Source organism: Nesoenas mayeri, assembly GCF_963082525.1.
Source record: "Nesoenas mayeri genome assembly, chromosome: 4".
Classification (NCBI taxonomy): domain Eukaryota; kingdom Metazoa; phylum Chordata; class Aves; order Columbiformes; family Columbidae; genus Nesoenas; species Nesoenas mayeri.
In genome coordinates, this window is record NC_137540.1 from 2,063,546 (window position 1) to 2,090,301 (window position 26,756).

The following is a 26,756-nucleotide window of genomic DNA, read 5'->3' on the forward strand; positions in this document are numbered from 1 at the left end:
AAATCACCAATTAACTTGTCCAGTCAGATCTTAGGTATCTATTTTACAGATTCTTTTCAGATCTTAACTGGAACTTCGGTACCCTGGGGAAAATACCTTCACTCTTGTAAATTTTGCTGACTTGTAAGTTGCCTTTTAAAGTGTGTTATCTCTTAGAATAAATATTCTCCTTTCTTTTTAAATTTAAGTTCATCAAAGTGAAATCCTGGACTAGCGACAAACTTCCCATCACCTCGTAGAAATGTCCTGTTTTCAATAGACTTCGACAGTGCACTATTTATACTTAATCTTCAAGTGAGTATTTCCCTCCTTTTTCTCATCTTCATTATTCTTTTAAAGCCTCTAATTCAAGTAATCTACACAGTATTGCCAATTACATTTTAAAAATTGGTTTCAGTACTATATAACAACTAGCCTTGCAGTGAACTGCTATTGAAATCAGATGGATGCTTAGCAGAATATAATATAAAAATCAATGTCCTTCCATTTTTATAGTGGTCAGTAGTTTAAAAAATACCATCCTGAGCAGCAGGATACTCATAAACAAGTACACAATGAGGAAATTATGAGATATAACATCCAATTTTAATACATAAAGTAGAAAAATTGAGTTAAAAAAACAAGTCTAAAGCTCTCTAATGGCCATTGGCAGAATTAAAGAACATGTACAATTTTCAAAAATACTCAAGGGTTGGCCGAATTCTCCCCCAATCAGTTTGAATTTCAGAGGCCAAACTGTTTGTGGAGACATTTGTACAGACGTTTTCTCCCCGGAATCGTGGTCCTTCATTGGGGAGGAAAACCAAACCGTGACCCTATGAACTAAACACAGCTTTGGACACAGGGTCCGGGTGGTGGCTCTTCAACCTTTCCTGGTGGTTTGGAGTTTATCAATACCCAGGGTGAGGACATTCCCGCGGTTGCATGAAATACAATGATATATACTGACTTCAGACAGTTAGAAATGACTACACAAAGCGCAAGGCTTAGGGATACAATTTGATTTGATGTTCCAATGCTATTGTGTCGTTCTGCTTATACTTACCTGTCAGGTACAGGTAACACCCGGGTAATAAAAAGATGTACATTCACTCAGATGCTGTTTGATCAAAATACTGCAGTACACTTATCCACACTTTGCGATGTTATGTGACCATTTGATCGCCTTTCTTGTTATTCCAAGAGATTTACTTTATAAATATTACTTCAGTGTATTTCACAGAAAATGGCTCTGCACCACCAGCCTCGGAGCAGAAGAGGAGCTCTCAATCTGTCACCCTTTACTATCCCATTAGATTTTTCCCAGCTATAAAACATCTGTTCTCCACTTACACAGATTTTTATATACTGTTGATCCTCTTGCTTAAACAACATCAGATGCACCACTGATTAAGGAGTTCGATTGCTTATATTCTCCTTGTAATATTGATCACCCCTACCTACAACCTGTAGAGTATGTACAAAAACATTTCCATACTCTTAACCATGAGAAAGAAATAGATATTTTTTTAAAAAACTAATTATTTGGGAAACAAAGCCTGATGGTATAGATAGACTTGAGTGGGAATGCTGTTTCTTTATAATTTCTATTAATTTGGGGGTTTTGATGACGATTTATACACAGATATAAGTGAAAATACCTTTTATGCCTTTCATGCCTTTCAAACAATAAATATGAATGAAATTGTTTATGTTAGAAAAAACTACTATTTGTTACATTTCCAAAGCAGCGAGAGTTGATTGTTTTACTTCAATGGGATTCTTTACATGTTTAAAGTTACGCAGAGAGTTCTGAACCCTGTTGAAATCACATTTAGGTAAGAAAAAGAATACAAACTAACTTGCATTTTGTATTATGCCCTCATATAAAGTGCATTGGCATAATGGAAAAATAAGAAGAAATTAAAGTTTTACTACTATTATTGATATCCATATGCACTTGAAAGCTACCCTATAAGGGCTTTTTCAATGTGATAGAAGCAGGCTCAGATCAGGTGGTGCATTTGCTTAGACAGATGCTTAACTAAGTCTGAGGGTCTTTTTGGTTGGTTGTAAATCAGCTGTACCAACCCACCAACACAACTGGAGCCTTCAGTTAGGAGCTGGAATGTTTCCTGTGAATGTACTGCTTACAACTCCTGAAGCAGCACAACAGTTTGGGGAGAAAATACAAAACATTTTAATTATCAGCTATTAATCAGTGGAGCCTTCTTAAAGCAGAAATGACCCTGTCGTGCATCTTGTCTACATAATCAGCACAACTCCATAACTAAATTCAGAGAGACACAAGGGTCACAATACAAAATATAAGGAGATATTATTTGCCCACTAGAAATTCTTCTCGTGGAGTATTTTGTGCTCTATAACCTCTACGTGCATTTGGAAAACCAATAGATATGACACTTGCTCCACCCATCAGAGTCTCCCAAACCTTTCATAGTTAAGATTGACCTGAACAGGTTTTCCATCCTCAGGGATCAGAGACCTTAAAGCAAGTTTATTGTTGCCCTGCTTTCCTAGGACAAGGATTATCCTGCAGAAATCCTCAAAAGTCCTCCCTATGTGTTTCAACTATAGGACTGAGAGGAAAACACCCCATTCCTAGGGTAATGATTTGCTGGTAATGAAGGCAACAAAACCAGCAAGTCCAAAAATACTTCACGGCTGAACAAAATGCAAGTGACAGCTGTGGTTACAGGGAATCTCAGATTTATAGGAAATTTATGCTGGTAAAAGTACTTTTTTCTTCTTTAGATACAGAGAGATATTTTAGGTATATTTTTAAAAAAATTAATAAGCACAAAATATTTCAATAAGTTCGTTTATCATCAACTTTGCAACAACAGAAGATCCTTAAAGAAGAAGATAATGAAATCCAGGTAGGTGCCCTAGACTGCAAATCTCAGGCCTCTCAGAGAGAACGGATCGGTGCTATATTTTATATGATAAGGAGGTAGTATCATATGCATCAGAGTGGATACACTCGCACAAGGTGTTCAGAGGCAGCACAATCCAGACAGAAAGAGTTTACTAGGTTAAAACCAGCACACGGCATTTTTATCTTTTAAAAAATGTCAGCGAGATAGCGTTCTGCAGCTGTCGAAATTTCTGAATGATCTTAAAAGTGTCTAGCATAGGATACGTGAGGGTAAACTCTGTTCAAAGGCGGGCACAGCCCGCATGATTTGAACATGTTCTTCTCCTGAGGGATGTCTGTCAACTTCTTGCTGACTGGAGAACACCAAAATACCTCCTGGAAATGAAGCTGGGAGAAGAATTCCACCAGTATTTTCACCGTGCTTTCTCACTCTGTGCTGCCACCTCATCTGGAAGAAGCTTCAAGCAGCAAATTCTCCTTCAGACAAAAACCATCAGTAGAGAGAGTGGAAGAAAAGAAGCCATAGGATGTATTTTGTTAACATGCTCAGATACAGGACTTACGCTTTCAAACAATTACAAATACCTATAAGAAGGCTCCTCTGGGTTTTTTGCTCAAGGTATCTATTTCAAAGTTCTGTTAGAGGTCACTGTTGCTCTACTGGACTTCATTTCTGACCTATGCAGATGTTGAAGAATTTTGCAGGGATTATTTTGCTTTTGAACGTGAAGGAGAAAAAAAAGAAGTACATTCGCTATAGATTGTGATGTGACGTTTTTGCTAGGTCATATATTTTGTCTTTTCTGTAAAGATTTCTGACTTCAGAAATTTCCTATTCATAAACTGAGACTTGAAGGCCACAAGCCCATTCATCGGGTGATTTACCTTAGTCTACCTGAAATCAAGGGTGTACTAACCAAACCGGTGGAGACATGGCACCATGTTATATCCTATAAACTACAGTACTGATTCATAAAGATTTGTACTGATTCTTATTAGTTCACAGAGTATATTGTGTATTTAACACTTTAAACTGAACCATTTAGCACAGAGAAAAATCGCTGCTCCCAAACCAGCCTTTAGGAAAGGGAAAAACCCCTTCATTTTTATGCAGTGATTGCCATCAACTTGTAGGACAAACATGAATGTCTCATGGTAACCTCTCAAATGCTTCCGCAAACCTCACACAAACATCTTAAACTGGATATATTTCAAAATTTCCAGAAAATAAGACACATAAGGAAAGCCCTTAATTTCTGTGGATGTGTGTATTTTGGGATGAAAAGTAATAAATGTATGAGTCTGGATTAATAACCAAAAGGAAACTATCCAGCTGTTTCATTTTATATATAGACCATTGACCTATCTTTAAAAGGTAGCAGAAATTTATGTTGTAGGATGCTTTGGGATGCTGCTAAATAGCCTAAATACATTATGTAAAAGCACTCTAGTAAGGGAAAGATAAGTCTAGAGATGATATAACATTGCAGGTGTGGTTCTATTAAATTACTAAAAAATATTTAGGGCATGGATCTAATGTTTCTTTTGATAAAATGGGACACTGCTACAAATGGAAACAGCTTTTCTTTGGGGATTTCCTCCTCCTTAAAATGCCCCCCATCGACCCAAAAGATATGCAAGCAACAAGAAGCAATTTTCAGTAGAAATATCAGAGTTGTTATACAGTAACATATAAAAACAGGGAAAAAAAGGTACATCATGGAAAAAATAAGAAGTGCCTTTTCCCACTGGTGTCATGTCTTTGGATATGTACAGCCTTGGAGAAATGTATAAATCGTTTTATACATGGAACTCTTAAAAAACTAGAGATTTTTAGTACAAAGGAATCGATCTGCTGAAAGAATGTCCACATGCTGTTGCTTTATGATTTACTATATACACAAGAGGATCAAAGGACCTCTGTTTTACAGTTACTGCTGTACTGTACATTAACATGTGGCCAATACCCTTCTCGGGGTGAGATTTACACTTAGTATTACAGATAACAGTGCTGAAAATACTGATACAAAACAGCTTCAAGATGACACTTTAAAAATATCCCTCACTTTAATTGAAGTGTTTTCTCCAGTTATTTCTTTTTTTTTTGTTTCAGCTTTATAAAAGATTCTTCAAGAAAATAGTAGCATTTAAAATGTTCTTTTTCAAATGCATTGATGGATTTTTTTTTTTTAATAAAATGTAATCCAAAAGTCCATTTTTTCCAGGAAAAAAACCCAACTATAGACACAGTGCATTGTTAAAATGTTATAATACAGTTAAAATGGAAGAGGTTTTTTTGGGTTTGTATTTTTTTTATATGTAGTATAGTGCATTTGTATCCTGGAAAAAAAAATCATTGATTACAGTGTACATTAATTTATTTACAGATCTGAAATGCAATTGCATACATCAACTCTTGAGATGAGCAAGACTGAAATGTCTTGTTAACAAGAACCAATTGTCCTTGCAATCTACCATAACCTTAGGACATTGCTCAGATCAAAACACGATTCTGAGTAGTGAAATTCTCTTACTACTATTCTTTGCTTTTTTTGGTAGACTTTAAACTCTGAGTTTTAATGCAGGACTGGGAGTCTTGAACACCCCGACTTCATTCCATCAAGCTGTGTTTGCAATTTCTGCATATTCTGTTTTGGCAGTAGCGACGTGCATGCAAACACCAAGATGTTTGGCAAACGTATCTCTTGATTCTTATGTAACCGGCTCTGGAGGCCAAAAATCACCACTGCAGAATATTCAGACAAAACCTGCTCTCTTCAACATCAGATAATGCCATAAAATTTGCTCTAACCAAATTAAAATCCTCAATAAACAGGATATTGAAAGTTTAAGGTGCTGAAATGGCTTTGGAGAATATCTGCCAAGCTCATGGTCTGATTTTCTTTTTAATCTAACCAATCCTTGTATTAACCTGAATATTAAGTAGTTACACAGATGTATTTAACACTAGTTAAAATTTGTATCATTAATTCATTTTATATGCACTATATGACTTACCTGTTATGAGTTGCAGCATTTTTAGTGGCTACAGATGATTCATTTTTCATTCAGTCAAGTAACACTGGTTTGTTTCTTTGCGTGAGAAAGTGCTGCACCCTTGTCTTTCGCTATTAATTACCAGTTAAAGAGAGAGGTGACTTGTCTCAGATCTGCTTCAAACATATTTAAACGTGCCAGATTATTTCTAAACCAACTATATTTCCTATTATCATTCAAATACATTACCCTCCATCAGAGAGGCTGTAAACTAAGTGTCCTGTTTAGTATATGCCACATGTTTAGAATACCTTGAGAAGCCTGTTCCCAAGCCCTCTGAAAGGGGAAAACAGGACCTTTTGTTACTGACAAGTCTCCAAGTTCCATGGTGTGATCAGATGATTTCATTAGCATCAGGTTCATCTCACTAGTCAAGATCAGCAAACCCACCGAGTTGGTATAAACCAGATCATTAAGAGCAGATGATCTGGAGAAATGATGACTTACACAGGTAATTTGGACTGGGTAATGAGACAATTTCTCTTTTGCCCATTTTCAGTTTGTGAAGTGAAAGGAAATTCTATGATGCATTACTTAGCACAGAATATCACACTGTGTTGTGAGCGATCCAGCGCCTGGAAAGCACAATCACCACAACTTGACGTGTTCTCATTGAATGAAACCACTCGAACAAATGTAGTTAAATAAAGGTGGGAAAAGGGAAGGGAAGGTTGAGGAACCAAGCTGACCTCCTCAATTTGGGACCCAATTACTGATTTAAATACCTTGTGAGCACTTATAACCTTGATGTCAGAGGAAAATTAGTCACTTCCTCTACCTGTGGCATGAGGCATCTGTAAAACACTTAGAGTAGGAAGCAGAACACACTGCTACGAGTGAGTAAATTGCACTGGTTTGAAAAAAAAGAAGAGTAAAAAGAGGGTCCTCAAAGATTTCCGACTCCTTATTTCCCTAGTTTCTATAAAATTCCAGAGGGTTTACTAATTACTTATCTATTCATTCCTCACGTCTACTTTAACAGTAACATTATCAAACATACACAATATTATTTAAGACCACCTTCTAGACCTTCAGGGAATGATAAAGGCTTATAGAGAAAAAAAATAGATCTATTTAGCCAATACTGGACTAGCAATGCCAGCCAAATGGTCCCCTTTATTATACCCATGGTGACTTTCACATGACAAACCAATCTAGTTTGTTAACAATCTAGTTCATCCTTTTGCCACAGTCCCAGATAGGAAAGTATAGAACCTACAGACAACATTCATTTTTTACTTTATTTTTTTTTCCACGTGAAAGTAGCAGCAGATAAAAAACGAAGCCTGAGCTTATGTTCCTCTTCAACCAGCTCTCCATGGCAAGAACACAAGCATTGCTTCACCCATCTTGTTGGCCTAAAGTCTGCAGCTCCGCTGTGTGTAAGTTGTGGTGGAGGAAAACGTTTTTCCTGCTGTACATGTGTAAAGAGATGGGTCCCCTGGGTGGCTGCCCGAGTCTCCCCGTGAACGCCGTGTGCTGCCGAGGGACAGCTTGGGCTTTTGGAGCTCCTGAGAACATTGGGTAGATGTCTACCTTGGGCGCCGGCTTCGCTGCGCTCGGCGCCGTGGTGGCCAAACCGTTCTGGGCGACCTCCGAAGAGAGGGGTTCGTAGGTGCCTCTCGTATGCTTGATGACTTCCACAATCTCCTCCTCTTTGAGGAGCTTGCTCAGACACAAATCAGACAGCTGGCAGCTCTTGCTTTCGTAGGCTTGGTTGCCCGATGAGTATCTAAAAGGGTCCTCGGTGGGAGTATGTGCTGACTTTCTGTCCCTTGTGCTGAGATTTTGGCTCACCGTTCTGTTTGGATATGTAGCCTGGGGAAACAAAGGGAAAAACCAAAAGTATCAGTAATAAAACAGAGTAGGAAAAACAGCGTAAAATATTTAAACTGCTTCTTGCTACAGATGTACAGCACATGAGGCTGGCAGATTAAAATAAAAGATTAATCTCAAGTGCTGGTATAACTCCCAAAGCACTGCTAGAATAAAACAGAAATATTGTTCAGTCATATTTAACAAAGGTAATATAGAAAAATGCTTATTATAGGTAATGATTTGGGCATTTTCTTAAGAAAAATAGTTTAAATCAAAGGAGATTTTTTTCAGAACATAATAAATGGATAAAAAGGTTCTATGAATTGTAAACAGATTTTCAAAAGCATTTCACATGATGACAAGTCAAGAATTTTGATTGCATTGAGTTCAACTCTTAAAACTCTTCAATACTTAGAAAATGTAAAAAAATCTCTGTAATGAATATCTTCATGCCTCAGTTAAGCTCAGAACGTGCTCAGTTTTCATTGTCTCTTGGATCTAGGTGTTCTGTTGTGCACTTACACTTAAATACAAGCCAAAATCTCTACCAGAGCAGAGCAGTAGTTTTATTTCAGCTGCCTACAAATAATACAAATTAAGAAGGATTCCAGCATTTTGATGCTGTGTGAGTATAGATGCATTTGTATTTGTTTAAATAAGGGGAATTTATCTGTACATGCCAAGCTCCTGAAGGAGGTGACCCAAGAGAATAGTACTTAAGACAATCCCCTGTCGCACTTCTTCACCTGCTTCTTTTTAATTCCCTCCAGTACGAAGTTAGCAATTTGATTTTGCAACAGCATGACATTTTCACTCATGCTCATCTGCTTGTCCACAATAGTCTGAAGTTCTACAAAAATATGACTAAGTTGTTCAGCTCTTTAGTGTCACAAAGACACAATTCCTCATTTGCCGCTGTTGAATTTCATCATTTCTCTGCCGATCTTTCGTCTAATGTATCAAGACAATTAGCATTTTTTCCATCTGCCCCACTTCATGCAAGCTGCAAATTTAATAAGAATATTCTCTAGTCCATCATCCAGACAGAAAATGAATAGTATTGAACACTAAAAAACTAAAAAACAACTAAAAAACCTTCTCTTTTAACATTGGGCCATTAGTAAGTAATTTCCAAGACCAGTTTTCCAATTTACTCTCTATTTGTTTAATTCAGTCTGCACAGTATGTTTATAAAACAGTATCACAAGCCTTACTAAAAGCAAGAAATCTGACATCTCCAGCTTTTCTTCTCACCAGAAGGCCTGTTACTATGCTGTTGAATGAAATTAGATTGGTTTGGCAATTGATTTGATTCGTAATCCATGTTGGGTCTTGTTCATCTCATTTTCTTCTATGTGCTTATAGTTTGCTTATTCGCCTCAAATTTTTGCCTGCGAATGGATGTTAAACTGATGGAAAACATTATCATATATTTAAGATGAATCATAACCTCCTGCCAACACTCACAAAAATAGACACTGATCCTGCATTCTGATCAGTATATACTTGTTTTAATGAAAACACCTTTCCATGGTGTATACACTGCTCAGTGTGAAGTCCAGCTATTAAGAACCTTTTTATATCGTTTTTTTTTAACTTGATCTTGATGAAATGCTCTATTTTGAATATTTGGCACTCTGGTGTTTATTTCCTCTTCATTACCAAGGTGATATTTTACATGAAATATTACAATTTTAGAAAATACATGCTGGGTTTGTAGGTCTCCAAAGTATTTAATTCTTCTTGTTGGCCAATGGGGAGAGACAGTGTGTGTGTATGTATCAAATATTTATTAATACATATGCGGTGAGGGAAATTTTTAGCTTTGTGAAGCTAGAACGTGCTGAAATTCCCCTTGTATTAAAGAATTACACAAATGGTGACAAATTAAGAGTTCATTTACTTAGATTTTAAAACATAAATTTAGATTGTGCCATCAGTATTCTAAGACATTGGTTTGACTGTATCTCTGGCAATAAGACACAGGTGGTTAACAAGGAAAGGCAAACTTGTTCTATCAGATGCATAGTTAGACATGAAATGAACAGAGATTTTAATAGAAACACTGCCAAAAAGCAACACTATCATTATTGTCTATGACAAACTACTGAAAAATAGCTTCTAATCAGGAAAAGAGAGAACAGTGGCCAGATAGGAGTCAAAATCAACAAGAAATCCTCTCCCTTCCCCCCTCCTCAAATGACATTACTCTCCTCCCAAAATATTGTCAATAAAAACGCCAATGCTGCTTTGAATTCCATGCAAGTTATATTTTGCTATCATTCAAACATTTTAATGAATATCACAACACAAAGAATTGAAAAGAATTATATGCTGTTATTTACTGAATTCAGATAGTCTAGCTTGAAAGAATGTAGTCCAACTGAGTTTTCCTGGTCAGAATAAGAAGGCGGGAGAGGAAGGCGGGAGAGGAAGGCGGGAGAGGAAGGCGGGAGAGGAAGGCGGGAGAGGAAGCCCCCTTTGTTATTTCAAATCTCTCAAAATTTAAGAAAAACATCTGGATTTTAATTTCCCGATCAGATTAAATGCAACCACAAAGTGTGTGTACTCTTGCTTGAGTCTCTTCCCAATAAATAAATAAATAAAAGAGATTTCTATTAAAATCTGATTGGCTGTAAAATTTGTATACGTTTGCATCACGACCACAGGTACACGAATACGAGAAAGATCCAAATACTTTAGGTTTGATTACTCCACACTGGTGCTAAATACACTAAGATCAAATCGAAAAAAAAGGGAACTTAATATTCTTAAAATCTTTTTTTCCATACATTTTTTTAAGAGTTCCTCTTGGTGACTGTTATTCTGGCAACATTTTCTTGTGTTAATAAAAAAAACTCAAAAACCTCTCAATGACCCACTTTAAAGTAATGAAAACTGACTACTCTTATAGAAAGCTCCAGAATGAGTCATGTTATTAAAAAACACTGCAGCCATTCATCATTTTCCATTTTCAAAGCCAATGAGTGAAACATGACAAGTGTTAATGACAAGACAATACTGCTGCAGGACATTCCAAAATGGATATTGTTGCCGACTCTCTTGTGATAAAGTACTGATCTTAAATGACAGAAAAAGATATGAATTATAAAAACACCCCAAAAAGGGTGCAGGTTTTTAAGATGCCTGTGCCCAGAGGCAGCTGGAAGTCTTAGATGCCTGTAATGTAATTCTTCCAAGTAGAGCAACTTTCTTAAATACATCATTCTGACAGCAGGCATAGAGAATAAAACCAAACTAAATATTCTCTCGCCAGTGTACCCAGTGCACGCTCACAAGCAACCAGCGACAGTGTATTTGAAGAACAAGATTTTACCACCCCAAAATGTTTCTGCTTTCGGAGCTGTTAATGGAAGCATAGTCTAGAGTTATCATTCTGACAAAAACCTGAAGACTTTCTGCATTCTAATACATAATTATTTTGTATTTGCAAGTAACGTGTTCTCCAATGTAATATCGACTATATAGCTCAGTAAAGCTCGCTTGGCCCTCGTCGGGCCTCAGCTGGACTGCAGCGCCTTCTGCAGAACCTCCTCTGTTTGCAGGAGTTAATTAAATTAAATTAAATTAATCAAATATAAAGCAACATAAAGAACTCTGGACACAAAAGAAGGTGGTACAGCACTATATTTCTTCGAAAGATGGAAACGATGAGGCCCTGCATCATGCTTTTGAATTTATATCCCCTCAGACGCATTTCACGGTTCTGACAGTTTATATAAGTGCAAATCTAATTTACCAAAATACAAGTTAAGTCAGTACTTTGGCATCCCACATCTGTCACTGCGTCAGCTCCCTAATTTCTACGCCTCCTTGCTTTTGTGCTTGCTAGCTTCCAGCTTCGAGATGCTCCAATACAAAACGTAATTTAGCTGTAGCAGGTAATTGTTCTTCATTCACGTCTCTTAAAAACCACTCGCTCTCATTGATCTCAGTAGCACCTGCACTGTGAGAGCAGCTTTTACAACCCAGATCTGCACCTATTGATTAACTGCCGCTGCCTTCTGGCAACAGGCGACACATGAAAGAAATAAAGCCCAGCATGGCAAAATAAGGCATGGACCAGTCGCAATGGGTTGTGGGCAGGAAACCAGCCGCTGATCCATTTTGCAAGCTCTGCTGTCATCCCTTACTAAATGAATGCAGTCAACATACATCAGAAAAGTTTCTCTTCCTGCCTTTCAACCTCTTTATTTACCTACTGAAAGCAAAAATTATGACATGCTGAAATGAGTGCTTCTTCCCCGTAATGCCCTTTTAATCAACAGGCCAGTTGATATAAGTGAACTAGAGTAGCGAGCTCATGTCCTAAAAGGATTTGATGGCAGTGGCGATACAGTGTGATAAGTAACCCACAGAGGGCTTAAATAAGTTATTTATCTTCTCACAGCACAGAATTATCTGCAAAAAAACTCAATTATGTAAGTAATAATGTGCAGTTAAGGCAACAAGCTGTAAAAGAATGCAATGCTGTTTTATAAAGTAGGAAGAAAACAGTGAAGAATTTCCCATTAATCTCTAGTAACTTGCAGTAAAATCACGACTCTGCATTCTCAATACCACATTTCAAGGGTTAACTAGAAGATTCTTCTCATTAGTAAAGCTGATAGATAATTTTGCATTTTATAGCTGTTTACAATGTCTTCCAAATTAAACATCTGCAACTTGGGAGCTGTTCACCAGTGTTAGTCATAGTCTTCAAAAATACTACAAAATTCATTTCGATTATATTGAGTACGCCTTGTTATACCTTATGGCTTAAAATTCTAAATAACTATGAAAACTGTAATGAAAAAGAAAAGGTACTAAGGAGTGTGGCTCTTTCAGTGATATGACTACACAACAGCAGGACATACCGTGTCAGATCACAAATCTCATTTTACTTAGTCCATATCTAAGACTTCCCCAAGAACAGAAAGTCAATCCAGAAAAAGTAACTTTTACCAGATGGACTTCGCTGAGTTTGAATCTGTGAACAAAATGCTAAGAAAGACGCAATAGACTTTTACCCCCATTTTAAAAATCTGTTAAATCCCTCATCTTGGAACTATCCTGCATTTAGCAAAGACCAGCTCTCCAGCTTACCCCAGGTCTCATAACATCTCTGGATCTCTTGATGCCTCCTATCCCCTCAACTTCTTCAGGGAGCCACAGCTATTGCAGCCAATGATAAGAAAAACATCTGCATTAAGCTCTTGTTATACCCAGACTCCACCCTTTGTTGCGGGCAGCAAAGTCTAGAATAAGACACCCAACTCAGACTTGCTCATGGACCTTCTAGGCTCCATTCGAGGGACTGGATATGCCCCATGTGGACCCAGCACTCTGGGTCTCACCATCTCTGTGCAACACCAGAATTAAGGGCCACTTGTACCATGCTTTTAGCTACAGTCATGTAGAAACTCATAGGTGTCTACACTTAAGGTCCTCATTTGCAAAACTGATGCAAAATGAACTGATAGAAAACGGAGAAGCAAGATCCATGCCAACACCAGGGTGGCTCCAGAAGCCCACAGTTGGTGCGGTGTGAGCAGTGGACTACGACATGGATGGAGCTTGCTCTGCAATGACAAGCAGGAAAACCGCACAAGTGCTAATTAGCCCTTCTGAAAGCATGTGTTGCTCTGCTGACAATTATTGCTGTGCTCACACAGGTGTTCTGGCTTCGCAAGCCAAGCCAGTATTTCTGTACAGCATTTGATGTGCCATGTAGACATATTAAGTTGTTCAAACGTCTCCACCTTGGGCCTTATCTATTTTTCTGACGACCAGCTGTCTGAAAGCTGTGAAGTCCATTTCTAGCCTCAGGCCTCATATGTGCTCACCAAAACCTGATTATCATATCTGTAGATCATCTGAATTAAAACTGACTTGTAGGTGACAATTACCTTTTACAGCTAACTCCTGTTATATACATGTTTAGGTTTTACCAAGTTTCTAATTATATAGCTATTTATTTTCCTACTCTAATGTCACTTAACATGATTTCCCATAGTACCGCAAATTCAGTATGTAAAATGAAATTCATGGGACTATGTAATTCAGTAAGATTAAAATACCTGGACACAGTTGTCTTAGAAGTAGTAGTTTCAAAAAGATTGAAATATGCAACATTCAATTGTCTATTTATCATATAGCTCTATATCTGAGACATACGTTTAGGAGAAGAAGGTAAAAATATAGTTTTCACATTAATTGCTTATAAATTCTCATTTAAAGAGTGGAGGAAAGCATTAGACATTGTGCTTACAGATGTATTGCTGTTGTGTTTAGGATGAGAATCTTAAATACTTTGGCATATGAAACTTCTGTTTTATCAGCTAGACACACAGGAACTCAAATCTCTATTACGTCTCTATACTTTTATTGCCTTCTGTGAAGAAAATAATAATATATTCTTAAGCTCAGGGCTTTCTTCTCTCACTTTCAATTAGGGAATGTCACAAATCGGATTTCTAATGAATATGTGCCTTCTGAAAAACGCACTCTTTCCTCTTCCCTAAAAAAACCCAAACGAAACCCCAGCTGGCTTGTACCTAGACAACACTCAGATTTTTACATTACATTCTTTAAAAGCAATACAAAATCCTTCAATTAAACTGAGTTTCACAAATTAGCATCCTTACTTTTTAAAGCAATGAGGGCTGAACTTCCAAGAATAGCAGGAGAAATTGCAAACGCTGGTAAATGACATTCCGCTCCTGTCACATTAATCAGTGACACCATCCCCCAGCTCAATAGCCAGTCTGCAAAGGAGAACTTGAAAGACTACCAAAAAGGGCAAATTTCATCCCTGTGACAAGCAAAGAAATCCTATTTGCCCTTTAATTGGCTTGACTGTATTTTTATGACAAGATTATGAGACCAAGACAGCCTCGAAGAGGAAAAGAAAATAGTCATTATAGTCATTATAACATACCTACAATCAATTTCTACCATTCACTGGTCATGTTCGGTGTGTTCAACAACAAGCAGAAGTAGTTTCGAGTCCTCTGATGGGATGAAGCATTACAATTCTAGAAAGATACCAACTCCCTGCTGTAGGATTCACTCAGAAAATTGTATGAACTTTGCACCACAGGATGATGCTCAGTGAATCAGATTTCATTCATAATAGAACATTTTCCCTTAAAATATTTTCTTCAAAGATCTTACTATCTATGACGGCTACAAATCCATGCTGAATGAATCATTCCATGTCTGGGTTTTTTTAGGTGTTGACAATCTTAGAAACAGGGAAAGAACAAATAGGATTCTCTTGGAAAAGGGAATAAGTTTACTTTTTTTCCTGTTAAACCAGAAGAATGTATTGGCTTTGTCAGTGTGGAATTGATGTGTATAAATTCTGTTCTCTGTCACTGTCAAATACACTTCCAGGGAGAAAAGCTTGTCAGGGAGAAGAAGGGGACTTACAACCAAGAGGTGTAAAAGTCATAGAGGAAATGTGACCCCTATAAGGAGCCCATATAACTGACGTACATGGATATGTGCTATGTGATACGATATATATTATATACATATATCTCATGTTGCTCTATTGAAACAGTGTCTGTAGCTGAATGACATAATTTCCCTCACGTTGTAAAAGAGGCCAGAAAGCTATCTCCTATAATTTCAAAATTGTGTATAGTTGGCAGTGATTTCCCCTTACTGTGTAATTTCAAACAAACCAAGTTTCACATAGGTAAGTACACAAAATAACCACTTCCCACCTATGCTAGTGGCTTACACAAAGGCAGAAAAATATTTCATAGCAACTTTACTGCACCTCTATGTGAGTTCATTCAGTTCAGGTCTCTTTAAAGCAGCTAGGGTTTCATGGTGTTCATTACAAGACGCACTACTTAGTGTTCAGGAAAGTCAACTCTAACAAGGTAAAACTATTTCATATATTTCAGGTACTTTAAGGCCAGCAAAAAAACATTATAATCATCTTATCTGACCTTCTCTACAGTGGAAGCCATAGATTTCTCTTGGTGAAACCATGTAATCCAAAAAAAAAGGAGTAGAATCAAAGCATAACTTAAAACGCTTCAAGTAATGCAGAAGGTATTTCATTTCTTCATAATCCACTAAAACATTTTTCTAACAATGAGATCCAGGTGGAAATGTTGCTATATTCTGGTAACAAATCCTAAATCAGTATTTGAAGAAGAGGAAATAAGCAATATCTGCTGGCAAAACTGCAGCTAAAACATGCTGGGAGACACAGTGTCTCTAAGGAGCAGAGGGAACCGCTGTCTAAGACATTGGGGAACAGGTAATTCTTGGACAAAGTGCTGGTTTGGAGTTATTTCCTTTGACTAAACTATATTACACAAACTTAGGAAACAAAACCGAACAAAATGGATCAGAAGTATAAATAAACTCCTGCTGCAGTTTATTATTTTGTCCTTCCAGGTGAGCCAACATCAAAACGTTTGGCAAAAACACTGAAAGACCTTATTGGTGGTTATTTTCTATTCATTTGTCTAGCCTAAGGAAGGTTAGCAATATTTAGTTCATATTCTACCTGCAACTTTCTGTAATAATGCATATAGGGAAGCATTTACCGACTGCCTGTTGCAGCTTACCCTTTCTCTTTAAATCCAAGAGTTTACATTTTCTTTATAGCCCATCCTATGGGTCTCTCACTTCAAAAAAGTAATAGATTATTTGCTCACTTGAGTTTTTCAGCTCTAAATTAATGTAGTGTTGTTGCTTAATAGCTGCTAAAATGGTTCAGAGTTTTAGGCTTCTTGTGACAGAACCATCAGTTCAACGCAACCTCTGCTGTTTGCCATCCCATTTCATTAAACAGCATTTCAATGGAACTCCTACATTCTGAAAGGTTTCAGTGAAATCATGGTCTCATTGAATCCACTAGGAAAACTTCAACTGGCTTTAACGTGCTGTTTTGAGCGGGTGAGGCCACATCTGGGGCGCTGGCTCCACTTCTGCAAGCAAGATATGGACATACTGGGGAAAGTTCAACAAAGGACCCGAAGGATCAAGTGATGAAAGCATCCCTCTAGTATGGAAAGGCTGAGAGCTGGGACTGCGGAGCACAGAGAAGGCTCAGGGGATCTCATGGATGTGTATAAACACCTGTAGGGAGGGTGCAAGAGGACGCAGCCAGGCTCTTTTCAGTGGTACCCAGGGACAGGACCAGAGGTGGCGGGTGCAAAATGCAAACACGGGAGGTTCCCTCTGGACATCAGGAAACAATTTTTCACTGTGAGGGTAACTGAGCGCTGGCACATGGTGCTAAGGGAGGTTTTGGAGTCTCCATCCATAGAAAACCTTGTCAAAAGCCATCTGGACATAGTCCTGGGCAACGGGCTCTCTGGAGACATTCAAAACCCACCTGGGCCCCTTCCTATGTAACCTCATCTGGGTGTTCCTGCTCCATGGGGGGATTGCACTGGATGAGCTTTCCAGGTCCCTTCCAACCCCTGACATTCTGGGATTTTGCCTGAGCAGGGTAATCGGACAAGACGACCTGCCAACCTCAACCACTCTGATTCTGTGAAGGTGTTTATCTAGTCTGAGATTAGAGTAAAAGCACAGGTGAGGAAAAATTGGCATAACAGGATGAAGCCAGGACATTCAATGCACACAAAGTCAGCAACTTCCTTTCTACTTTCTATTAACACTCTATCACTGAAGATGAAGCTCTGGAGTCTCTTAACCCACTGCACTGATGCTAAGTAAAAGCAGAAGAGCTCACAGCTACATCTGGCAAGGAACACAATCTTTCTAGGAGGTGAGTCCTTTGACCAGCTTGCAGCCCATGCCACTCCAGGAACAAATAGTCCTCAAGCCACTCTCAACATGAGAGATCTCTGACTCGACCATCAGGCTTTTCTGCTATAAGCCCAAATCCTCATGAAGCTGAACTCCTCTGTCTTGGAGTGGTAGTGTTGCAAATGTTCCTAGTGTTTTCCCTCATCAGCCAAAACTGTGCTTTGTTACAACTGTGATTTATCTAAAAAAAGAGTCATTAAATGTAACATATATGCAAAGAACCCGCCTATTGGATGAGAGGCTTGAACACTTAAATTGGCTAAAAAATCAGCCAATGTAGCTAAAAGGGCACCATGCTTAAAACTCACAAGAGCCCCAGAAGCAGGATAGCGAAACTTCACGCATAGACAACAAAGCTGTCTAAGGCAACATAGCAGACACTCCAGTTCACTAGGCACTCAAAGATAAAAGACAGGCAATGTTTGAAATTCATGAAGGAGGCCAACGTGTACACACACCCCCTGGGGAATGATGAAAGATAGCCTCACATTTGACTGACATCCACCAACTCATAAAAGCCTATAAAGCACACACAAGTCCTCAAAATACCCCAAGAGCACATCCGAGGCAGGCTATGTAGGCTACGCTTACAACGCATCCTTGGTGATCATTATTTAGGAGGAAATATAATATATGCTGCTTTTCTCACCTCTGGATTTCTGCTCCTCAGCCACTGGCAGACCCCTCCTCTCACCTTCAGAAACCTTGAAGGAAACAGTTATAATTCATATTGACTCTGCTGCCTCCAGGCATCCAGCTAGTGCATGTCATCCACCCGTCAGTGTCTCAAACAATCCCTGTTGTGATCCAGAGGATTCTTAGCCACTAGTTTGGCAGTTCCTTGCTCTGGTCGCCAAGTAAAAGCCTTCCTTGGCTGTGGAAACAGAGATTAAGCAGATTGTCCTAGAATAAATTCAAGCACACTGATTCCATTCATACCTATGCTGTTGTCCTTGCCGGAAAAGCATCCGCCTCATTAGGAATATGAAGCAGAAACGCTGAAAACCCCAATTCACCAACGTTTCTATATCAATCAGGAGTAAAAATGATGAATGAAGTATTTCTTGGGCATTGGAGCATAACTGAGCATATTCATCCTAACGTATCTAATTTACTGCTGCCAGGGTAGTTCCGAGATGACATTTGCCAACAATTGGCTGAGCAATGGAATGCGGAGCCACCGGTAACCTCAGGAGGACACACAAACAGGACACAAAACCCAATTACTCCAAACCTGCAACACAGACCACAGCCCTTTTGTTTTTTTTTCTTTAAACCACAAGCAGTTGTTTCTTATTTTGCTGTATGTTGCTGCTCTGAGAAAATTCCACTCTTTCTCTTCCTTGTCCTTCTCTTTTTCGCTTGCTTATTTTCCTGGAGGTGCAGCTTCAAGGAAGAGCAACTTACAGCAGTTTCTATGCCAAAAATCAATTTGTCGAGCAGTCACAGTGACAATATGTAGAATAATGCCAATAGAAAACACTGAATATGCTTGAGTGCCAGGCTGCAGAGAAATGCTCCTGCCCCGAGCTCCAAAGAATGTGAACACTGGTGCCAGAAGAGGAGGAGATTATCACAATGGGATTTATACCCTTTCTGCAAGCTTGACCAATGTACATTCTCCTTTCTCTACGGAATTTTTTACATTGAAAATCAGTCCACACTTAACACCTTTCATTTCAGGATGGAGCAGCATTACTTTCAAATCTTAGGGGTGGATTTAACAAAACTTATGCTATAAGTTCAACACGCATCATTTACTGGAATCTGTAACCCAAATGTCTCATTATGAGTTCTCATTAATATCAAACCATTGTGTCTTGAAAGCTCTGACAAGGACATCTAATATCTTTTTTTAACAAAATTCATTTTACCTTAGAACAGGCCCTACGCTTTATTTGGGATTTAAATCTCACAATATCAGCTTAAAGTCTGATCAAGCAGGCTTGTTTTTCCACATAAAGGAAAATAAAATATAAAATCACACCTACAGTGCAAACATAGAAACTTTTCTCTATATTTATTATCTACTTACACAGAAAAAAAAAAATTAATGATTATTTAAGGTCCTATTTAATGAAAATATTTCTATTTATTTCAACAGAGTTTTTAATATTTAACACTCTTCAAACAATGTTGCCTATAATAAATCTCACGAATATAGAGAATGAAAGAACTTGCATAGATATTAAAAAGCAGAAAGAAAATGAAAAAGGCCCTGAAAAAAATGAAACAAACCCCACAAACACCCCCAAGAAACATAAGAACAGGTCACATCAGACTTAAGCCACACACATACGTGCATGTATTCGGGTTTGTGTCTATGGCCTCATCAAAATGTAGATGTCCCATAATTATTCCCATAATGTTGCTAGAAATGTTAACATGATATACTGGCTGCATCTGACCATTTTTTTATTTATATAGCCGGTGTAGACACGACGTAAAAAGCACACTAAATCTAACTGGTCCACAAGGCCATAAACAATATCTATTATACTTCATTTCACTCTCTCGGGGGAAAAAATACATTGTCATTTGCTAAGCTATTTTCACGTCATTCTTAACATTTATTGCTATTACAAGTAGAAAGCAACAACAGCTTGACTTTTTTTAGCAGGCAAATGGCTAGATCAGAAAAAGACACATTAAAGAAAAATCTGTGTAACTCTCCACTTGTACTAGGTATTTAACTAGGTATTTAACTAGGTATTCTTAGTAGAGTTTCCTAATTATAGGTCATTTCCAGTTCTTACAAATTGCCAGGGACGATAAGGAAATTAGATATGAGAATATAATTTATAAAGGTGTGGCATTAGAAAAAATGATGTCCAATGTTTTGCCTGTCATTATAGCCAATATACAGCATTCTCCAAAGCCTGTTTCAGAAGTGGGCTGTACTTAACAGCCGTCTCTATTCAGATATATTGATGTTTAACTGTGGTGGCTATTGTTTCCTTCTCCAACATGAAGCAACGGGATGTCTACAATTTAGGGAATAGCCTAAAAAGCCGGGTATAACTTCCACAGAACATCAGCTGGGGCTCTCTGCAGAATATTTCTCTTAGGAACCACATTTTTGAAAATGATTCCAAATAAAATGCCCACTGCTATGGTAGCCAATATGAAGCACGACCCCCCTTTATATGATCATTTCAAAAATATTAATACTGTAAGGAACATTTAATGAAGAACTGTTGTTTTTACATAACTGAGGACCTGGTGCCTGACCCCAGCTGGGGGGAAGGACCGAGACATCAGACTATGAATCCTTAAGGTAATACAGAGTCTCTTCCCGGAATACATACTGACACCTGTATACATACCGATAACTGTATAGGTAAGTTAAATTTAGGGGGAAGTATAGTCAAAGTACCAGGAATCCATATCTTAAATAAATTGATAAGAAGGGTATTGTGCGCATCGGGATAGTCTGTAAACCCTGAAGTACCAACCAATGGGGAACAAGGGAGGGAAATTGCAGCTGGGATTTTAGAGAGATATAAGCAGAGGCTTTTTGTCCTATTAGGTGTGCCTACCTTTAGGTAGAACACCCAGTCTTGCAAAATGGTTATTAAAATATGCTTTGCCAAGAGATCCTGCCTGGGCCTATTATATTTGCAAAATAATTGTTTCCTACAATACAATTATTCTTATGTCAATCAAGGGAGAAAAGCTTATAGGCAAATGACCAACAAAGGACTGATGATTTCTTTATCTTTCAACTCCAGGACTGACTCAGGTTTTCTAGATTCCAGTCCAGGAAAACACAGTTCTCTCCCTCTCACTCGGTGAAAAAGATACTTGCTTTTACACAGAACCAATCCAAGCTTCATCTTTTGTTATTTCAAGAAAGATACTGAAATTATTAATGCACTCTTGTACCACAACACTTCAATTCCACCTGTTCTGGTGTGGCAGGTGTTTTCTTATCTTTAAAAGGTGACAGATTCTGTATGAGATTATTGTATAGCACCCTGAATGTTATTCTCAGACATGCTATTCAATATAGGACAAATAAACCATTACTTCTATATTCTGTTCCATATGTTGAAAACGCTTTTTCAAAACTTTCACAACTTTGAATTACTTCAATATTTCTATGTTGAGAGTGAAGATACTATTGTTTTTGCTTATCCACACTACTCACAAGCAGGTGATAGAACGACCCAGACAAAGCCTTTTTAATAGTTAAACCTTTCTTTACAGATTTCTAGGAGGAGTTTTTGAATTTAAACAAATGATTGCAGATGGTGAAATAGAGCTGTACAGCGGCTGAATTCTAGCTGTGACATTCAGGTGAAACTCTGGTTTGTACAGAGCCCTTGTAACACCTCCAGAACATTTTATCCCTGACAATATAGCTTAGCAAGGATTTAAGTCTTTTGTATACATTTGTGCTACCTACTTAAAAAGAGCAGTTGCTTGGTGGATCTGTTTCTGTAGTCAAGCATATACCTACATGATTCTTGATGAAGGTTTGAGGCTTTAAGGAATACACTTAAAAGGCACCTTTTTGAGCTTTTAAGCAGAGATCCTCATTGACCTCCCACATTTTGCATTACGGTGGAAGCTCAGATGCTGCAATGGAGAAGGTGCCACAATACAACAATTCTTTGTGCCTCAGGTCTCCCAGCTCCGCACAAAAGGCAGCAGAATGGTTCCCTCTGGCTGTTAGGAACAACTATATATGTATTCCATACATATATATCTACATCCATTGCGCATCTCATTTCCAAAACAATCCTGTGGGCTTATTTTAATGCCACATATCTCAGCTGTGAATTTTCCAATAACCCTGTTTGAGACCTAAATTAAAGCTCTTTGAAGTCAGTAATAATTCCACCAGTGGTCTGCACAGATTTCTTAAAAACGTCTTCAATCCCCCTTCAAATTTCTGGTTGTCTTTGTTTTCCCCCCTTTTTTTTTAACTCCTTCCACATCCCCGCCTCCTCCTTCCAATGATTCATGTAAATTCATATCCAGTTTTGCTGCCTCCTCATTCATTCAGGATGCCTTTTTCTGCCTGAAATTGTCTTCTTCTGCCCTCCCTCCCCAGCATTGCTAGTTACCACACACATTAACTTCAAAAGACATGTAGAAAGACTCTAATTTTTATTTTCAGGTGCAAGTATGTAAAATTCTTATGCCAATTCTTAGGCTCCAGTTCAGCCCTTAAATGATGTAACTCGGTAGTTTCTTACCAAGGAATTTAGAAACGGACCCACTAGCTTTAGAGAGCTCTAAATTATGTCCTTAGTAATTGGGATTCATTTCTGAATTTTTTAGCATGCAGGGGAGTTCCAGAGCACATTAGGTCTCCACTGGAAAGAAGGTTCCTTAATACTATATTAATATATTAGACATTCTAAAAGAGAAGCTCATCCTGCTACTCTGATCCTGCGGTGATATATCTCAAGTTAGACTGAGTGCTTACCTGGAAAAATATCATTCCTCCCTTCAAATTAAGCTCCAGTATTCTTGCCAAAACTATCGTTATCGTGTGGCAGAAGAGCAGGCTGGGTTTCAACAGCAATCAAATCCTCACTAAAATTCATTACGTAAAAGTAGAAAAATCTCAAAAGATTTCTCTAATCATTGAGGTTTGAGCTTTGTCATAATAAAGCTTTAAATTCAAGTTTTGTAGTAATCCTTAAAAAATGTCTGGAGGAACTATAAAGGGCCTTTTGCAATTTTAGTAAGAGTGTGTAACTCCAGTTGACCCTTTCTCAAAGGGAGATCGTGGTCTTCAGTCTTTTGAAAAGCCCCAATAAAATGTAATGATGTAGCATTTAAATTGAGTTTAGAGACTAATTCCAATTGAGTCTTTAAGTAAACAGGCTTTTTTGATCTCATTATTTCCTGTTGTTGTTTTAATAAAACTAAATTTTTAAAAAGGAAGCTAATTATTTTGTAACAGTTTCATTTTTCTTAAATTTATTCATGAAGCTGCTTGGTCACATTCAACCTAATTCATTCCTCATTGAAATGAATGGGAAAAACTTGATTTCAGTGGGCTCTGGAGTCAGGACTCCAGTGTGTTGCTGTAACTCTGTGGTCTTTGTTTCTTCCTTCTCCTTCATCACAGACTGCAAAGGGAAAGGGAAATACTGTGTATAACGTAAAGTACAACCATCTATTGTACTCTCAATATAAACTTGGGATCGCCATATCACTGAATATCGTTGTGGTTCTCTAATTTTACAGCACAGTTTGCCACCGTTTATATGGGAAAAAATAATTTCATTTAAAACAATGTTAAAATTCAGGACACAGCGCAGGAGTTTTTTGCATATTATCATGCCTTTAAAATTAGACAACTCTAGTTATTTCAGATTTTATAACTCTCCTGTTTGTGCAACCAAGGTAGGGGAAAAGCTACAAAGAACTGCCCATCCTAAGGCTGCAATTATTCATTGCCTGAATATTGACAATCTCAGCTGCTGATTCTTTGTCACCCATCACAGGGATGGGGAGCTGTTCAGATTGCTGTGGTTTATGACCAGCTCCCTGTGCCCAACACTTTCTCTTACAATCAAGAATCAAAAGCCACCCTTCTCTTTCTTGAAGCCATTAAATTAATTAGCATTAAACTTGACAACTCATTTAAAGCAAGAAATTTGGCTTTTTGAAACTGCCGAGGCTACAAAATGCTGGAAATAGTAACAAAACAAAGGAAAAATGTAGACTAAAAACTCAAACGTGGTAGTAGTCCCTTAACAAATGGCAGATCCATATGATTTATTTTTTGAAGTATATTAAAAATGTCATCTGTTTTATGAGATATTAATTTAGTTAGCATTATACCATACATTGCATCATAGATAGTATTTTAAGCTTTATTTCTAAAACAGTAAGTGCACAAAGTGTCTCATTCTGTTGAAAAGGCTGTTGTGCAGCAGTGTGGTCAATAGTCTTCAAAAGAAAACAACGTGGATTTTAATGGCAGAGTTTGCCTAAACTTTTACTGCATAAAGCTGCAAATCTATCATCTTGTGGGAGTCCAAATTAAATCTAGACCCAAACTTCTTCAAAACTGAGAGCTTTGAGCCCATATATCACTCCTAATAGTCATTAGGAAAAGCAATATTCACATTTCCAGTTTAACATTATGGTTCAAATTTGCCAGGGGGAACATTGAAACACCACCTCTGTATTTTCAAGGGAACATCAAGATAGATTATAACTTAGAGCTACTTATTTTGCCATTTTCTTAATTTTGTTCAGTCAAGCAGTAATGAGAGAGGTATTGTAATTCTTAAAACTGATCAATATTCTGTAACGATCTGGTTCAGAAAACCTCAGAAGAAACAGAAGTCCCAGTTTGCTTATGGTTGTGTAATAAAATGATCAATGAACACTTATTTTCTATTTTCAATCTTATAATAATGCATTACTAACAAAGCATTAGTAAAGATTACATTACATTGCATTCTGCAGTTTAACTAGGGAACATTCGTCCTGGAACTGGCAATCCCTGGGTTTTATGCTTTTCACCAGATGACAAATTTCATTTTAGCTATTTAAGAAAGGGCAGAAAATGCTGGGTAGAGACAGCATGAGGCCAAAAATCTATAGCGTACCATACAAACTTCAATATTCTCATTGGGGGAAGGAAGGCGAGCGGGATGAAGGAAGGGGGAAGAACATAAATGGAAAATTTATTAAGTGTTAATGATTTAAGAGAACTGTGTTCATAAAGTCATCAACGACTACACTTTGCAAAGCTTTTGTGTTTACATGCACAAAAATACGCTAAAAGCTGATCTTCACGGGGTATGTTGATCACTTGCAGCGAATAATGAGATGTATTTTTTAGAGTCTATAAATTCTATTTCTTTTACTTGAACACAGTAATAACACTCAGGGAAGGAACAGACTCGTAATACACTCTTCAGAATTAAAAACATCAGCAGACTATTAGCACGAAGCAATTCCTTTAGAAGTATTTTCAAACTGTATTTCACTGCACTACGTCACCTACAGATTTATTACCAGAATCATTCAGTACAACCTGAAGCGTATTTTTAGCACCCCAACCAACAAATTAATATCTTTTAGGTTTGATAGGAGCATTTGAAACCTCACAGTTTCCTTGCTTTATCAGTGTGAATAAGGAAAGAACAAATAAGCCTCTCGTCAGCCTTCCATTCCTGACTTAGTGGGTTTTCCTCATACTTGCAGAAGCAAGTCTTGCTGCAATGTCTTGTGCACAGGCCTTTGTTTGCCAGATTTGTTGCCTTAAAAGTATATTTTTTATTCTTAATCCAAAAAGCAGTTTCAGTGTTCAGTGGATATGAAAATGATTCATAATGGAGAGGAAAAGCCTCTTGGGATGCGAAGTGCTTCAGGGAAGAGATGCAACAGCTATACAGAACGTAAATAAATTCCCTCCCACTACCCTCTGATGTGGATTTTCGTAAATATCGATGACCTGTTCTGTCAATACTCACGTTCAGAACGTGTATCAAGCATGGGACACAGAAAAGAATGAACTCAAGCAAAACTCACTTTAAGGTCTCTTTTTAACCTAGACCCAGGAAATCAAGCAATGACTTTCTCATTAACAGACAAAGTCATTCTCATGGTGCTCTGGTAGCTTCTCATTCCAATGAGTGGCTTTCTGATCCTCTGCAAAAAATAACCTTTCTAAACAGACACTGGCTATAGATTCTTTTTATTTCTATTTCTAAGACAAAGAAATAACAGGATCATAACTGCAAATTATCTTTGCAGGTTCTAACATTCTCCTGATGAGTCCCATCACAACGTCTAATACGTTTCCCATCACAGCATCTAATCGTGTAATGCTCATGCAAAATAGAGCTAAAACACATGCAAATATAGAACAATTAATTCACATTAGTTTGACACGTTTGATTTAAACAGTTTTTATATGATTTCATAGGGCTTCATAATCACTGAAATAGCACATACTTGAGAAATTTCATTAATGACAGGACTAGACAGATTCTTAAGGCAAGCTTTTGCTAAATTAATTCAGTATAGCAGGGCCATATGCAAATACAGACTGCTTCTGATGTCTCATACACCAGATAATGATGTGACATGACACTGAAAACCATACACATGGATCTCAGGCCTCTCTCAAAGTTTCTATCTCCCTGGTTACTGTTCGGAAAGTATCACAGAATTCACAAAGACCAACATTATAACATGATATGTGTTCTATGCA

General features: G+C 37.7%; 1 protein-coding gene across 1 annotated transcript in view; it reads right to left on the minus strand.

Annotated features, from left to right (window-relative positions):
* Positions 1 to 7,276: 7,276 nt before the first annotated feature.
* The window catches only part of CCSER1 (coiled-coil serine rich protein 1), a gene marked incomplete at its 3' end in the record, with an annotated part of 374,341 nt that continues 354,861 nt past the window's right edge, over positions 7,277 to 26,756 (minus strand). The window contains exon 9 of the mRNA XM_080343892.1: positions 7,277 to 7,753. Coding sequence (XP_080200018.1) covers positions 7,277 to 7,753 — 477 coding nt within the window. The remainder of the gene's footprint in view (positions 7,754 to 26,756) is intronic.